Below are 17,305 nucleotides of genomic sequence, written 5' to 3' on the forward strand. Positions count from 1 at the left end.
TTTACATCACTGTGTTCTTTAACATATGCAGTGTTGGCTATTAAAAGCCTAGGGTTTCGCAGTCAGTAGAAATATCTGATTTTGGGGGCCAAAAATGCCAACAGGAGGAGGACTGAAAGAAGAGTGGCAGTTTTTCAGTGCTCAGAGAAACTATTCCTGTATATAGCTTGTAAAATGCTTGTAAAATGTCTGATAAAACAATGGCTTTGTTTTACTAAATTAAAGGATTTTAACATCAGAATTGATTATATATTATGAACTTGAACTTTGATCAAGAAAGGAATGTCATTTTCTTACCAAAAGATCAGCATTGTTGTATACAGCTGGGAAAAAACATTCAGAAGGGCATCAAAGAATAATATTGTGCTCTGTCTCTTGTTAATACAGAATGTGGAATTCCAATTTGCATTTGCATCACTTGGCAAACCCACTGTAAAAACAAACTCAACACCACCATTCCCCTTTTTTAAAATATTTTGTCTAGTTGTATTACCAGAGATCTTTGTCAGAGATCTTTGCTTGAGGTCAAAGAGGCCATTGTATTGCCTGTATTCATAAAAGTGTAAATAATCTAACAGGACATAGAAGATTGACATGAGTTGAAGGTGTCTCTTTTAGCCTTTGCCAGTTTTTTCCAAATTGAATGCAGATGTGTTTAGGGGAAAACTACTGATGACAGAAGTGATCTCAAAATGAAGCAGTAAAAGAATTACCCTTCCAGTGACAATGTTTTTAGTTCAGGTGATATAAATAATTGAAATGTGTCTCTCCAAGTATTTTAGCCCCAAGGAATAAGTGCTACAAAATTAATTGAAACAGATCAACAATAAAAAATACACCTTTGCCCAAGTCCAAGATTTTAATTCAGGATCAAGCTTGATAAAACCATTGCCACCATTTCTGTTCGGCAGTAGGAAATGCCTTTTACCCATCCTGACTGCCTCATAAGGTATGGTTTCCCCAGAATCCTTCCAGTCAGTGGTTCACTGACAACTAAAAAGTGCCATTTATCCTTCTTCCTTAATGAATGTTCACATCAAGATGCTGCAAACTTTCTAAGAGACAGTGAGTCGGACATGCCTTGCCTAAAAGGTAGCTAGTTCATTGCAGTTTTCTAAGAAGATTGCAGGACTGAGCTTCATTTCTTCTATCAATTTCAATAAGAAACTTAGAAACAGATGTGAAAGGTTCTTTAATATGAAAGGACTCTTAGTTCAAATGCAGCACTACACATTGTTTGCTTTCTACATGGTGTACCTTCCCCCTCTTTGTTGAAAGTAAGTGCTTTTATATATTGTTTAAGAAAATATTTTGTGAACCACATTTGGTCCATGGGCTATATGTTTCAGTTTATACAGAAAATATGAAACAAATGAAAAAAGTTGATTTACCCAGGATCTAAAGTGATTGGGGTATCTGCACCAAAAGTGTCAACACTCAGGAACAAATTCATGTAAGGCAAAAATTCCAGAGGTAACCAATATCAAACATATGTCTGATGCTAAAGGGCTTTCTCTCCATGTTGTTAGGGTTGGACTTGCTCAAAATGCTTATAACAGCATTTCTTAACATGACACAAAATATAACCATAAGCAGGAATAGGACAATATGAGACTTATGTTTCTTCTGATGTAAATCTGATACCTTGCCAAATATTGTTATATTTTTCACTTCATGGTGACTGTTGAACCATAGGAAAGCAGATGAAATGAAAGGGGAAATGCACATAGAGCACAAGCTGCAGACAGTTATCCTTCACACATCTACTAAGGGGGATTCCTCATCCAAAAGGCCTGTGATTGTTTATCTTACCCTTACATGAGAATGACTGAAGCAGGGACAATATCACCTCAGAGGTGGACAAAAAATCAAAAACTTTTTGATTACTAATCCTTCCTTGGGAAGAGGAAGAGTGAAGAAAAATTACCCAATTTCTTCAGAGTGAAGAAAAATTACCCAATTTACATGAATCTGCTCTTTATCACAGGGTATAGAGTATTCTGTAAAAGTGTTCACATTTCTCACCATCTTTGTTGCATGCACACCAGGCTAAACTATAGTCACAGGAGTCAAACAAAACCTGCAGAGTTGCTTTTGCCTCTGTAAAAAAGTCCTTTAGATGGCAACTTCACAGAATATAATTGTAGCTAGATAAGTAGTCTGTATTTTCTCACTGACAACTAGAAAATGGGAGTTGTGTTTTAAATTTATAGTGGTTCAAATGAATTTTTTTTAATGTCATTTGACTACTTTGCCTATGGACATTGTGAACAAATAATTTTACTCAGTCTAAAGCATAGCACTGAAAGCATAGCATAGCAGGCTCTTCAAAAGCTTTGGGAACCAAAACATGAAATCATGTTAGAAATCAGAGTAACTTGACCTAAGTACAAAGAGAGTTAACAAGTTCTTCCTAAAATGGGAAGAAGCCTTCTGTAGATAGAGGGTTCTTTCCCCTGGGTTCTAGTGTCATATATTATAGGGTTGAGATGAAGTTCAAAGTCAGAAAAAATCAATATCTTTGACCTTCTCTTAACAAAACAAACACTAATGGTGAGTGTCAGTAACAGCTCAATAGTAATGAATGTTTTTCTTAAAGGATAGAGTCAGGGACTCTGCTCTCCCTTCCTTTCTGAGGGTAAGCTTGTTCCACTGCTGGAAGACTGCACTTTAAGTCAGCTCAGAAATTGAAGGATGTCTATGTATTAGTGTGGTGAGAGCAGCTCCATGGGAAGGATTTGGATCTCATCAGTCTTGTAGTTACTGAACACAAAAGCCAAGTTTTTGCCTTATGACTGTACATCCTGAAGGAGGAGAATCTTCCAAGAAGCTATCATTCCACCCTGATTCCCACTCTACCTTTTCTTTATCATGTGCTTAAACAAACATTTCTTCATTGTGGAAGTTTTTTCTGAGTTTGTACAAAGTTTGACATTTTTATAGAATTTCTTCTATGGCATCTGTGCTTTTGGCTTTTCACTTGCTAACTTTAATCAGTATTACTTGCCTGTAACCACACTTTTTGCTTCCTATCTTCTTGACTTTTTATTTATAAACCTTTCAGGTAGAACTTCTGAAACAATTCTAAGCCTTGCCTTTCTAAGATTTTGATTAACCTTTACAGTTAGTAAGTAGGAATTATCTTCCTCACAAATGACTAAATTTAACTGTGTTCCAGGATTTGGGATTTTTTTTCAACTTTTTTTTTTTTTTAATTTCATATATAGCGGTGATCTGTGCCTGTGCATCTCACTTATAATGTATAAAGGCTTCATCAAAGGGTTGTTTTAATCTCAGGAGGTAACTATCTCTGCAATAATTCTTGACAGTTGCAGAAGAAATAACATTGGTTGCTGCTGCATTCCATTCTGTCCAGGACTGTAAATGGTGTCTTCATGTTTAGAGTATTTCTAATCTTATTTCTTTACAGCTTCAGTCTTGACTTTTCCAAAATAAAACCTCTGTCCAAAAGCAGGACACAGTTTAGGGCTATACTTGCTTCCATACTACACGCAGTCTTTGCTGTTTCTTGAAAACAAAAGTTGTTTCCTGCTTCACTTTGCTTTTGTCACACAGTTTCTTTGAAGCTGTCACTTTTGACTTGATGATGGATATTCCTACAGGGTTATGCTTTACAAGTCCAGTCTAGAGTAGTATCGTCTTGCTTTTCTTCCAAGAAATTGATTTGGCTTTGTTCTGCAATCATAGAATAACTCAGGTTGGAAGGAGTCTCAAAGTAGGGTCAGCTCTGGGCTCAGACCAGGTTGCTTAGCGATTTGCCCAGTTGGGTCTTAAAAGCCTCCAAGAACAGAGATTGTCCAAACTCCCTGGGCAACCTGTTCTGTTGTTGGACCATTCACATGAGGGAAAAGCTTCTTAATATATTCTGACTGAACCTCTTGTTTCAATTTATATCCATTTTCTCTTGTTCTTCTGCTGTGCACCACTGTGAAGATACTGGCTCCATCTGCTCAGTTACCTCCTCATAGCTTCTGCCAGAGTGCTATCAGGTCTTCCCAAAGCCACCTCTCCTCCAGGCTGAGCAAGGCCTACTCTTAGCCTCTTCTCAGGGCAAATGCTCCAGCCCCTGATCATCTTGGTGGCTCTCTGCTGAAGTCACTCCATCTTATTGGTGTCTTTCTTGTATTGGGTGGGGTGTGTCTGCGCAAACTGGATGCACTACAGTATTCTAGATGCCGTCTAAAAACTGCCAGGTAAAAGTGAATAATTGCTTCTGTTAATACATCCCAGGAAGCTGTCAGCCTTTGATGTAAGGACACACTGCTGGCTCATATTCATTTTGTCTAGCAAAGCCCCAGGTCCTTTCCCACAGAGCTTCTCCCTGCCAGCATCCCAGTAGGCCCAGCTTGTATCAAGGGTTTCTTCCCAGCTGAAGGATTTGGCATTTGTCCTTGCTGAGTTCCTGCTGGCCCAGCCTGTCTATCATTTTTCTAACCTTTTTCACCTTCTCCACTTCCAATCAGTTAAACGTAGTAGGGCTTCCCCTCCTTCTGTGCAGCTGGGGTTTAGCCTCTCATCTCTGCCGGGTCTCTCTCATCTTCCCAGACGCTGTGTAGTCTGTTCTTTGTCCCACATACCCTTAACGTGGTGACCTGATTCTTCAAGCAGTGCATGGCTCCTGCAAGTGAGGACACGGTCTCCCACCATGTCAGTCTCTAGGCTAGGATGTGGATGGCCACATTCTCCCTCCAGAGCTCTGCTGGGTCAAGGTCTCTGCTGTGCCACAGGTAGCTACTCCTGATAGGGCTGGGGACGGTGCCCTGTGGTTACCAGTGCCACATTATCTCCAGTTATCAGCCTCTCTCCACTCACCCAGCTGCACAAATTGCTGTTCTTGGAGTCAGGGCCTGACAGTTACATGGGTCTCTTCCTAGCACTAGCTGAATGGCTGCTTGACACTCCCAAATCAGGAGTCAGCTGAATATAAAAGATGTATGCACCTTTTATAAGTGCATATATATTTATGCACCATAAATAGCTGAGAGAAGTATTTCGAAACTGCTAGATCTGGTAGAAGAAAAAGTGTGGAGTAGCTACCCTTTCCCAGCAATATCAGTGACTCCAACGTTCCTAGAAGACTTCCTAGAAGTCCCCAAAGATATTAGAAGAAGGTCTCAGAAGATCTAGAAGAAGAGCCTGGAAACTACTCTGCAAACTATTGTGTCTGTTAGCTTCAGTTTGGCATATTTTAGTAGTTATCATTTATGTTAAAGTCGCATTCTCCTAGCAATCTCATTCTCCATTTTGGGTCTCTGATTCTTATTACAATTTAGTCTTGAATGAGGGATTCCATAAAACCTCAAAATTACACGTTTAACTCGAGTCTCAAATCTGTTGTAAATGTTTGAAAAGTTTCATTCTCTCTTTGAGTTTTCATAGGAAATGGATATTTTTCAAAAGGCTCTTTCTCTCTAAAAGTTCTGTTTTCCTAAAATATCTGTAGTACAGTCTGATAACTGCCTTATGCCATTTCATTTTTCTGGAATAATAAATGCTTCTCATACCTTTGGCCCAACAGTGTGTGTGTGTGTGTGTGTGTGTATATATGTATATATAAAACCCCCTTCTTCTTACCTTTTTTAATTTTTAAGTTGATTTATTCATCCTTATGAAGAGATTAAATCCATACTCAACTTTTCTGCTGCATTTCTGAGGAATTTTACTGCATTTAAATGTTTAGCTTATTAGCTATTAGGCATTTAATAACTCACCACTTCATCTTTCATGTTTGGAGATACTGTTTCTTCCTCCATTTCCTTAGATGGTGGTCTGTGGGAAACTTGTGTCACAATCTCTGACAATATAATGCTGAGCAAGTTAGCAACATAAAAATAAAAATGTTGTGAAGGTGAGAAAGAGAGAGATCTAAGCAGACCTCTATCACAAGAAAAAAATGGTTAAAAATCGCAATACTCAGACAATACTATATTCCACCCTAGGCCTCAAAAGGTTATCTGTTTAGTGCAAATAGATGAGATGATAGATAGAAAAAAGACGGAAGGGCATTTAGAGACACAGATTTAGAGTAAAAAAGCAGTAAATTGCATTGCCCAGAGTCACAAAGAAGGTCAGCAACTGATCCAAAAATTGATGTTACATTTTCTGCTTCCATACAGTGAACTGGTCACCAAATCATATTGCCTTCTAAATTAAATATTTAGAAACTTTTTCAGGTTTAAATATAATTTCCTTAAGCAAAGTTCATTTGGGCATATTCAGGTCAAACATCACTTGGAAGGTTCTTTTGCTCACAAAAGTTGCATATGAAGGAAGGTGAATCCTCTAAAGGTCAGGAAAAATACTGCAGACTATGCACACCCATTGTCCAAAACTGGTGCCAAGTTGCTACGTACATTTCCATTAAAAAAAGAAATATTAAAAGTGTTGAAAATGACATAATGCTAGAATTAGAACCTGGTTTGCAGTTGACAGATGTTGAACACCCACCCAAATATTATTCTTTTTCAGTTCAGTACTCTTCAAAGTTCTAAAAAGGATGCTTCAATCCAGCAGAAATGAAACGTGAACTTCTGCCCTTGGAATAAGAAATGTTACCTTTTTTAGTATTGGTATATACTGGATTTTTCAACTCCATTTTCAATTACAAAGATGCTTAAAGTGCCATATAAAGGGACTGCATTATCAAGGAGCTATGAAAGAACACAAAGAAATGCTTGGATATGGTCATGATGAGCCCACAAGACAAGTGCTGCAGACACTACACTGATGGCTAGGGAGATTTTGTTTTATAATTTATCTATCCAGAGAAGTTAAGCACTGATGCATTCATCTGTTTTCATTATGTTGGATGTGATAAGATTTCTAAAAGAATACCATAGCTATGCCCAGAGTAGTGAAATGTGACACAATAACCAAAAGAAAGTCTGGAAAATGTATGCTTAATATGACAAGTACACTTAGCCTAGTAAATTCTTAACCCTTCTGCTTCTCTTCTCTGTGGCCAGTGTTTTCTGCTGATGTATTAGTGAGAAGAATACTGATTTTATCAGTGCCTCAAAGTGTGCTAATTACCTCATTTCTAAGAAATGTTATATTATGCCTGGCACAGCTCTTTAGCATCCACTCTACTCAGCAGTATTTTCTTGGCAAAGCAGAGTTCTTGCTACATGTAATTAGCATTTCCTCCCATTATAAATAATTGTTCCTCATTTTCTACTAATTCTTTTCTAGGCTGTTGATGTATTTCCAGTAACAATAGACAAACCTGAGCAAATTGTTTCATGAGCCTTCCCTATGCCAATTTTGTTACTGTTGCTACTCAGTCCCGTGCCATTGGCACCACAGTATATTAAGAATACTAATGCTTGTGCTTGATGGAAGTTATATTTTAAACTTGTTTGGAAATTCAGGAAAAATATTTAGTACTGAGGATATGGTTGTCCATATTGTACTTGTTCTATCTTCTTTGTTTAAAGCTTTGATTTCTGGGTGGGATTTGGATCTAGTATATGTTGATATGTTGGATAGGATTCAGTTCAAGACGAAGACATGAAGAGTAGTGTCTATATATAAGCTGAGTGCTTAAGCCCCCAGTGTAGTCAACAAATATATGATCAATACAGTCAATAATGTTGAAAAAGTTATTCAAGCAACCTGCCATGGTGGGTGTCTGATGCAACTTGAGACGGCCTCATCTGGTCACCTGCTATACTTCAAAAAGGCACAGATCTTCTGAAGTCACATACTATACCTGTGAAGCAGACATCTCAAATGTCTGTGCATCTTAAGTGAAACTAGAAGTCTATGTCTGGGCAACAGAAAATCTATCTTGGTAAGCTGAAATAGTTTCTAGGCACCACTGTTCCTCAGCTGCCATTATTTTTTCAGGAGCTGAGATAGCTCTTTGGACACTTAATAGTTGGTTGTTAAAATCTTAAACTGAAAACTACCACTATAGACTTGATTGGCTTGTGATTTCAGACTTCATCTATGACACTGCTGTAGTTGATGACGTTTCTGTCACCATACTGCCAGACAGAGGTAGGTATTGCCAAAGCATTCTGGAATGAATAATTTGTTTCCTATTCTCAATTCACTCTGTGCTAAAAAGGCCATCCTTTTTTTTTTTTTTTTCTCCTTCCTTGAGATACAGTAGGAAACTTATCTTCTTTCCTAGGATGATCCAGAAGTAGAAATAGATCTGTAGTCTAGGACCTGGCAGAGCTCAGGTCAAGGTACTGCTCTCTACATGATTCTTGAGTAACTACAGGTATGCTACTTAGCTTCTAAGTGCTTCATTGTGTCTGTATGATGGCTAACAGTATGATGAAGTATCAAAAATACAAGGGAGAAATTTGAATGTGTGAGACTTTGATCTTTACTACGCCTGGAGATACAGAACAGGAAAAAATATGCACTTTGGGTTTTAATTTTATGAATGAATTGTCTGGCATTAAAGTTATAATATCAAAAGTATCTGGAATCCCAGGCAGGTATTTCTAAGCCAGTTAGCAGTAAAATAAATTATGCTAAATGTTTCAAGCTTAACATCTTAGCAACCAGCATAAAATTAATTTGGTATAAATACACTATTCTTAAATGATGACAATTCAGCTTCTATACAGTCATAATTCATTTACTAAAATAAATGTCAGTCAAAATGATAAAGTTCATGCTACTTTGTTGAGTAATGGATGATTAGAAGATCAGAATTTATATTCTTAATCCAAGGAACACACTGCAGAAGAACCGTGAGTGTTGCGAGTCATCGCTTTTATTGTGCAATGAAGATAAAGATGCTGTATTTCATAAACTTATATCCTGTTCTCTTTGACTCACGCCTCTGTGCAGCCTATCTCCCAGATAAAATCTAGATCTTGTGCTAATATATTGTATTGCCCACACAAACTCAGAGTACCGTTTCTGCTTTCTTCCTATGTGTGAACACTGTTTCTGTGAAAAAGTAGCTATCTTCTAGTCAAACCTTAAAATCGAGTCCATTTCCTAGAATTGAGAGACTCTTTCAAAAGATTAACCGAATTATTTTTCTTTCTTAGTTTCTTCGACATTCTTTCTCATTCTTGACTGTCTAACTTTCTTCATTGGTAACATTTACTGACATTAAGTACAAGAATTATTGCCCTTTTTTTTTCCAGGCTGTTCAGTAACCATGTTGTGGCCACCTCGGCTGGCACATTCTGTTCTTAATTAGGTTTACAGATACTTTGACTCATTCCACCATCTCACTAATGTCTCTCTCTGGCCTGTAATAGCCTTTTGTCACTGGTCTGTCCTCTCTTTGTCTTTTCCGAGTGGGCTGAAGAGTTGGGAAATAGTTCTTTTTGTGTATGTTGCAGATGGTTCCATCCACTTCTCATTTTTCTCCTTATAAGCTTGCAGACATCTTTGATGCTTCTTTTCTTCATTCTTCCTCATTTTATCCATTCACCTCCTTGGCATGGACCTTCATGAGGACTTCAGTGTGGCTTCATTGGTCTTGCTTGCTAATTTTCACTGCATGTCAGGTCATTGACTCAGTTATTTCAGAAGAAAATGGAATGCACACCTGCATGTGATTGTCTACAGTACCTTAGTCGTCAAGCTTGAGAGTTACTATTGCTCTTTCAGTATTTGCCACTGCTTCTTATTTGAGAACTTATCAGTACAAGAGGCTTTGGTCAAGCCTCACACTCCAAGGCCTTTCCTGTTCACAGTATACTTTTTGCAATTGTGCTGTTAGTATTGCTCATAACGGTTTTTTCTATGTTTAGATGAGTAGTTACACTGACTGCCTGCTAGACATGGAAATAAATAATTAGGCAATAACCACAAGCAATGGAAATAAAAGAAATCTCATGAGGTGGCCTGTTCTTAGGGAAGTACAGCTCAATTTTACAGCTGTGAATGTTATGGCTATTTTACAGCATTTGCTTGTATATCCTAGCTGTTCTGTGTAGAGCCCTATGTCATAACAGCTCCCAAGTACTGCCACAGGGTGAATATGAGGAAATAATTACAGCAATCTAAAATGTGACTAACTAGTAAAATCTACCCTCTGAACTTCCTGAGATGTTAAGCTGGTGTCTTCCCTTTGATAACTTATTGCAGCTCAGATGAAATCAAAGGACCTGCAGCAATTCAAAGGAGCTGGGAATTCTTCCTGTTGTATTCAAACAATGGGAGGACAGTTCTTGACATTAACATAAGCAAATATGCACTTTATTTCAGAAGAAAGAAAATTGGATGAAACGAATCATCCAACACCCAGTCCTGCAAAGACAAAACGAAGTTTCTTGTATAATCATGTAAAGGAATACCTGCAGCTGCATTGTAAGCAGCAGTTTTGGACAGGCTGGGTATACATCTAGTAATATAACCAGTGATGATACTTTATACTTACGTAACACCTGTCATTGCAAAGTACATTATCAAACACTAGTTATTTGAGCCTTACAACGTGTCTGTAGAAGACTATTATACCATTGTAGAGATTGCACACAGAGATTAAATGGCTTGGGTTAGGCCACACAGCGAGCGAGTAGCAGAGCCAAAAGGAGAGCGTGAGCGTTGGCTTCCAGCCCCGTGCTCTAACTACTGGACTTTGCTTCCTTAATACTTAATTCCCATATTGCTTCTTTACTAGAGCTACTGAAACTTTTGAGCACTCGGTAAGTTTTGGTGTAATATCAAACCGGTTGTGTTTCTCACTCCTAGCTCCTTTATGATGTCGCAAAATCTTGTAATTGCATTTTTAAGGGTCTGATTTTACGGGTTGCCCTAGGTCGCCCGGCCCTGGCAGGGGATCAGCCTGAGATTGTGCTGCTCCCATCCCCTGTCCCCAGTACACAATTGCTGGCTGCTGCTGCTGCTCTCCGCTAGCTTTCGTCATGGCCTCAGCGTAATGCCCTTAGCTCTGCTGCGTGAGTGGCTGGACCATTCTGCGCTTAAATAATTCCAGCTATACGCTAGCTAATGTGAACCAGATGTCTCCCAGGCACTGGCGAGAGCTTTCGGTCCTGCTGCTTCCGCAGTTTCTCACGGGCAGACGTTCAGGTAACTGATACTGCCTCGCCACAACCTGCCTCGAGTTTTCTCCCGTGTGTCTGTGCCTGCGAGGGCGAGCGGCAGCGGGTGGAGGACGGAGGGGGGAGCGAAGCGGCCGGCGGAGCGGTGCGGAGGCGGGAGCGGCAGCCCGGGCACCCGCCGTGCTCCGCCATGAATGGAGCGGAGCGCAGCGCAGCGCAGCGGAGCCTGCCGCCCGCTGCCAGCCGTGCCTCGGGGGACAGACAACCTCCCCCCCCGCCAAGCTGCCCCCCGGGACGGCACGGCGTGGGACGGGACGGGACGGCGTTGCAGCGGTTCCGTTTCCTGTGAGTGGGGCAAGAGCGGTTTGAGAGCTCTCTGCGCTTCACGCTGCCCCTCGGGTGCTCGAAGAGCTGCGTAAAATAACGTTTGCCAAGCCAGCGTGATGCTCGTGAAGTGAGGAGAGAAAAAAAAAAAAAACCAAAAAACCAAACCAAAACCCAAACCAACCACGGAGAAAAAAAAGGTAGGAAGTACCGGAAAAAAAAAAACAACCCAAAAAGCGAGTCTTGCATGTTGCCTCTTTGTACTATAGAAACTGGGGGTGTGACTGAATATCCAAGCCACCTACACTCCGGGGATGCCACCCAATCGCTGCGTGTGTGCTTTGCAGAACTCCTCCCCTCTCGTTTTGGCTAAGCGGAGACCTTTAGAGAAACTGCCTGTTCTGGCTCATACAGACTGTAACATATAAAAGCTGTTAGCAGCTCCTGTGGCCAGAAGGTCCAAAACCAGCAGAGTTTTGTTCTTTGGGAGTTTGTAATAAGAGACACTCCTTCACAAAGGTTCCTGTCATCATATAGGAGAGTGCTATATATACTGGGAGAACAATAGACTGTATTCTTTTTTTTTTTTTTTTTTTGGTATTATCCAGAGGTAAGCCATTCAACTCAGTAAGTTTGCTTTGCATGCAGTTTTATCAATGCTCATCACATTTTGCTGAAGTTAAGACTTGAATGCTATTTCTAAGATGTCCTGCTTTCATGCTTTATATGTTTTCTTTTGCCTACTAGTTTATCTGTGCCACATTGTGTCAAAACAATCCATGCATGTGGGGTGCATAGCCTAGAATGTATTTTTCATTTTCAGTGGAAAACATTCTGTGAGGTTTCTTGCAATCTCCCCATCAAAAGATTTACAGTGTGGTTTATGGACTGATCTGGTGTGATAGCACTGTCACTATTTCAGGAATACTACTAGTTCTGATCATGTAACTCATTGTATAATGATACTTCATTTGGTGTGTTTGCAGTAAGAACATATCACTTATGGTGATTATATGGTTATTGAAAATTGCTCACTAACATGTGTTCTGACTGGATTGTTTTTATGGTTGGGCTGACAGGCAGAATCATTTTTCTGATCATAGCCTGCCAGTTTACTTTGTCTTGCTACCCAGATGTACAGAATCACATCTTTGACATCTTCTCTTCTACAGATCTGTTTTCTACTGTCCTGACTTAAAGCAGAGTACCTCTGTGGCCTATCTTTCTCCTTTGGCCCCAAAATGACAGTAATCGCTGCAATCAGTTGTGCTTTCTTATTTTGCATTCTCTGTGAAACAAGTGCATTAGTGTTACCCAACTCCACTGACCTACTCCTGTCAGACAATAACTTCACTGACATTGAGACAGCTTTGGCAGCTCATCTGGACTCTGCAAAAATTCCCAAAGCCAGGCGGAAGCGCTACATTTCACAAAATGACATGATTGCCATTCTTGATTATCATAATCAAGTCAGAGGCAAAGTCTTCCCACCTGCTTCCAACATGGAATATATGGTAAGTGAACTTTGTTTATTTCAGAGTAAAACAAACTGTAAGTCAGTGATTTCATTTTCTTAAACAAATTGTGAGGGTTTAGTTAAGTAGATGAATGATTTTTAACTATTATTGCTTAGTAAAATGTTCTTTCCTTGCATTTTTTAAATTGCATTAACTTAAGCAAGCAAAAGCTAAATACTGAACTCTGAACCTCTTACCCTGTTGAATTTCCATTGCCATGAGTAGTCCCAATGAAGCTTCTGGGAACCAAGTAAATGAAGTTGTGAGTTAACTGCTTGTTGGCTTGAAGAATAGTAAGTGATCGCAACATGTGATTGCATGTGTTTAAAGTGCTAATCATTAGTAGCCCCATTGCTTTTTTGGAGTTCACTGAAAGTCATTGCCCTGATGTATGCAAAAAGATAACCAATGACCATTTCTAATTTCTTTCACACATAGTACTTTTGGAGACAATATGGGAAAACTGTGTTTGCAAAGTAGTTCATCTGATGCACTGTTTGTCTCATGCTCGTGCATACTTACCACATATTGTTTGTGTGCACCTAATACTTTTATTTTTCCACCAAATACAATGCTGCTTTTAAGTGTTTCTCTAGCATGTAGGATTTCAGTGTGCTCAAAATGTTATGTTTGTGGCAGGCACCTTTTCTGCTTACTGGCAAATACTTATTGTGTGAATTATCTGTTCCTGCAGGTATGATAGAAGTTATTCATTCACGGTGATTTCATACTTGGCATTACTAGCTAAAGCAGCGTGTTTGCTATTTTGTGTTCCAACTGTGAATGCATGCATACTGTGGAGGTCTAATGTTAAACATAGGTTGGCCAAACAAAAATTTTTTTACCTTCTAAGTAAGGTATTCACACTGTTTTGAAAGCACAGACAAGTTGTGTCAGCACCATAATATCTGCTTAAAGTCACAGAGTTTCTCATATGACAACAGACAGTTAACAGCTTTGAGAAACAGGACACCATCAGTTTGACATAAAACGAGGATAATAGTAATAACAACTCCTCCTTTTTAGCAACTAATGACTAACAATTTGGACAACTTTCTATCACAGATCTTACCTAAATCTGGATTTGAGCATATAATCTGTTTAGCACATCCCAGCAGCACCTCAAAATGCTGAGTGCACTCAAAACATTGCAGGATGAAGGCCTGTTGCCATACCATAGGCTGAGTTTGAAGTTTGGTTAAGTAGAAAGGTCAGAGACAGAAAAAACAGAGAGGTCAGAAGTCAAGCTCAGTCATCATTTTCATTGCTGTGCTCTCCACTGACGTTTCCTTTGATTCTGCATAAATAAACTTTGTTGTAATGTCTGAGGGAATGGCAGCCTACCATGCCCTTCCTTGGCTTGTGTGTTTTAGAAATGTGCTCCTGCAGTTTGCTTAAGTGAAGCCAGCACCCTGTCATATTCCCAAGAGTTTTGTAAGTGCAGTGTTCTTAGCCTGTTCAGTAAAAAAAGCTTCAAAAGAGAAAGCAAGCTTCCTTGATTAAATCTCTTTTAATGCACTCATATGCATAAACTGCCAAGATTTTACTTGTATTGGTTGGGTGTTCTGCTTCAGTTTTGCTCTGCAATAGTACTGTGCAAGGTTTGATACAAAATCAAGACTGAAGCCAGGCTCTTTACAGCTTACATGGTATTCTTTTCCTTGCCCATCTTCCTATTGATTTTAACAGTACCAACCAGCCATAGGATGTACCTGTGTCCCCCTCAGCATCAGTCCCATCAGAAGTCTCAAGGGCAAGGTCTAAGGCTGTCTTTCACATTTGGTTTCCCAGTCTCAAAGTACTTTGTGACTTCATGCTGCAGAATTCAGAACAGCACCTCAGGCTATGTACGTAATGATCCAGAGTGCAACTTGAACTTGGATCCCCAAGTGGCAGCAAACCCCTGTGCCACCAATTCTCTTTCAGAATTTAGTCAGTCTGTGTGTGTCCCATGTAGCTTTACAGAGAAAAAAATCCCCAGTGAGCAACATCACACAACGCTTGCTCTGCTGTCTGGTTTGTAGCCATGGCATCATCTATTTATCAACTTCCAACAAATTTATCATCATCAACTTTTTATCTCTGTGGCTACAGAAAGGCTTTGGTAGGAAGGTCTTGAAGATGACATGGTGGTGTAAGCCATACCAAGACTGAGGACCCCTGTATCAGTAATGGCCATTTGAACTTGCTTAGTCTATTCGCTGGTCTCCGTATAATTTCAGTGTATGGCACAGCATCTGTTTTGTCTTATGGGGACATAAGATTGCTGCTGTTATATATAAAAGATGTTGTGTCAGTCAATACTCATTTTCATAAATAAGATAGCAAAAAATACTCAATGTCATAAGATAGCAAACATATTTGTTATTACCAGCAGACAACGTACACTGTGCTGAAAGAATGTTACAGAGTGTGTGTTCCGTGCCTGAACACTGTGGAAAAGTGCAGTGGTAGTGATGAAGGTGGCCTTTTCCATCTCCCCTAACAATGACTAAAAAGGAAACATGTTAGAGAGCTGGAATCTCAGATGCAGTAGACTGTGGAAATCTCTTGTGAGTGTGTTGAAGTAGAGAAGGACTAAGCAGTTTGGAAGCACAAGAAAAAGATGTTTTCTCATCTTTTCTCTGTCCACAGTCACATTAAATTGTGTTTTGTTCTTTTTTCCTAATTCTGTTAGGAACTCTGTTCTTCTCATGAATTGCTGTGTCACATTCTCACTTCTGTACAGTTCCATTTGCTTTTTCTTCTCCACTGGTAGTAACTCAGGGTTTAGCTGTGCGGGTTGGTTCTTGTGATTCCAATTCTTCACACCCAACCTTTTTGGGGGCTTTTTTCCCTGACACATTCCGTTCCTTCCCCTGATGCAGTCTGCTTCTTACATATTCAGTGTGTTATAGATACTTTGAACTCCTTGGGCATTTTTCTGTCTGCCCCTACTGTCTGGCAAGTTTGTGTGCTGTAGGACTTTGGATGAGAGGTCTTGAAGAATGGCTTTGAATGCACACACGTTAGGCAGGGGAGGTTCAGATGAACACTGCAGTGACAGAGCTGGGGGAGTGTTTTAATTCTCTTTGGGAGAGGTGGATCTGAGTGCTGCTCCAGCCTGTTGTATGCAGTCCCCAGTGAAAGCAGACAGCTGGAAAGTCAAAAGCAATGATGGGAAGCATTGTTCTATTATCAGTCCCTAGTGAAAGAAACTGGTGTGTCTTATGCCACTTAGACTTCGGGAAATCTTTCTCTTGGGACATTAGCACCCTATGCGTCAGATTTTAAAGTAGTCCTCCTTTTGGTTCTGGTTCTGGTATTGTTGATGCCTTCAACTGGAAGTTTTTCTGCAAGTACAAATCTAGAGTCGGTGCGTATGTGAAGGAAAGTGAAAGACAAAGGAAACAAGAACTTTCAGGCCTATAATGTAGAAGTAATGACCTTTTAATTTGGGTCTTCTTATGACATCCTTCAGTTTTCCTCATCCTGTCATTCTGCAGTCTTTGCTTGTGCTCTAAAAGCTGATGCCATACCTGCAGAAAGAAGGATGACACCATACTTTTGACCTGGCAAAGGGTGAAAATCTTCCACTTGGCTCTGCATATTTTTTCTGGAGAAAGCAGAAAGATTCCATAAAATTCATGGTTCAGAAAAAGTGAGGTGTTGAATTGCCTGCAGCTCTATAGTGTGAGAGGTATGTAAATCTGCAAATCTCCTGGAAGTCTGTGAACAAACAAATCCCTTTCTCTGAATGCTAATTCTGTACTACAGAGGCCTGTGTTGCCTTTCTGGAACATCTCAGCTACTTGGTAGGCCAGCAAAGATTTGCAATATGTTGCCAGCTGAAATTTGAGTTTCATAAAACATCATTTAGTATGCATTGGTACTATCTTTAGGCTCCCAAAACATTCATTAATGAAATATCTGTTCCTATGAAAATCAAATGTTATTTTTACCTTCCCTACAGTCATCCCCACTTGACGCCAGTTTCTTAAAAGGCCATATGATCTTCGTTGTAACCCATGTCACTGTGTGCATGCAAAACCTGGTCGAACAAGTGCTTACAAGCAGAAGCAGTAACTCTGATATGGCTGGGCCTTAATGAGCATTTAACACTGTCCTCCATGGCATTCCCATAGGCAAAGTGGGAAAATCAGTTCTAGTTAAGAGTACTCTAAGGCGATCTGAATAACTTGTTAAAGACCCATACTGAAAGACAAGCTGTGAATAGTTCACTGCTGGCTCTGCAAGGATGGGTCCTGAGCCCAGTACTGCTCAACATAGTCATTAGTAGACTGGCAGTAGCATGTCTGAAGTATAATACTTGGGGCAGGATTGCACACACAAAACCACGAAGCTGAATGTTTGTGGAATGTTTTCTGAAGATTTTAAGAGCAGAAAAATGCTCTAGATAAACTTGAGCCTGCTTAGGTATAGAAGATGTTCTGGTACAGTTTAAATTCCTTTTTGTTC

The 17,305-nt window shown here is 39.8% G+C and overlaps 1 protein-coding gene across 1 annotated transcript in view; it reads left to right on the plus strand.

Annotated features, from left to right (window-relative positions):
• The first annotated feature begins 12,380 nt into the window (after nucleotides 1–12,380).
• The window catches only part of PI15 (peptidase inhibitor 15), a 28,148-nt gene continuing 23,223 nt past the window's right edge, over nucleotides 12,381–17,305 (plus strand). Inside the window, exon 1 of the mRNA XM_052788389.1 lies at nucleotides 12,381–12,844. Coding sequence (XP_052644349.1) covers nucleotides 12,572–12,844 — 273 coding nt within the window. The 5' untranslated portion in view covers nucleotides 12,381–12,571. The remainder of the gene's footprint in view (nucleotides 12,845–17,305) is intronic.

Source organism: Harpia harpyja, chromosome 5 (genome assembly GCF_026419915.1).
Source record: "Harpia harpyja isolate bHarHar1 chromosome 5, bHarHar1 primary haplotype, whole genome shotgun sequence".
NCBI classification, from domain to species: domain Eukaryota; kingdom Metazoa; phylum Chordata; class Aves; order Accipitriformes; family Accipitridae; genus Harpia; species Harpia harpyja.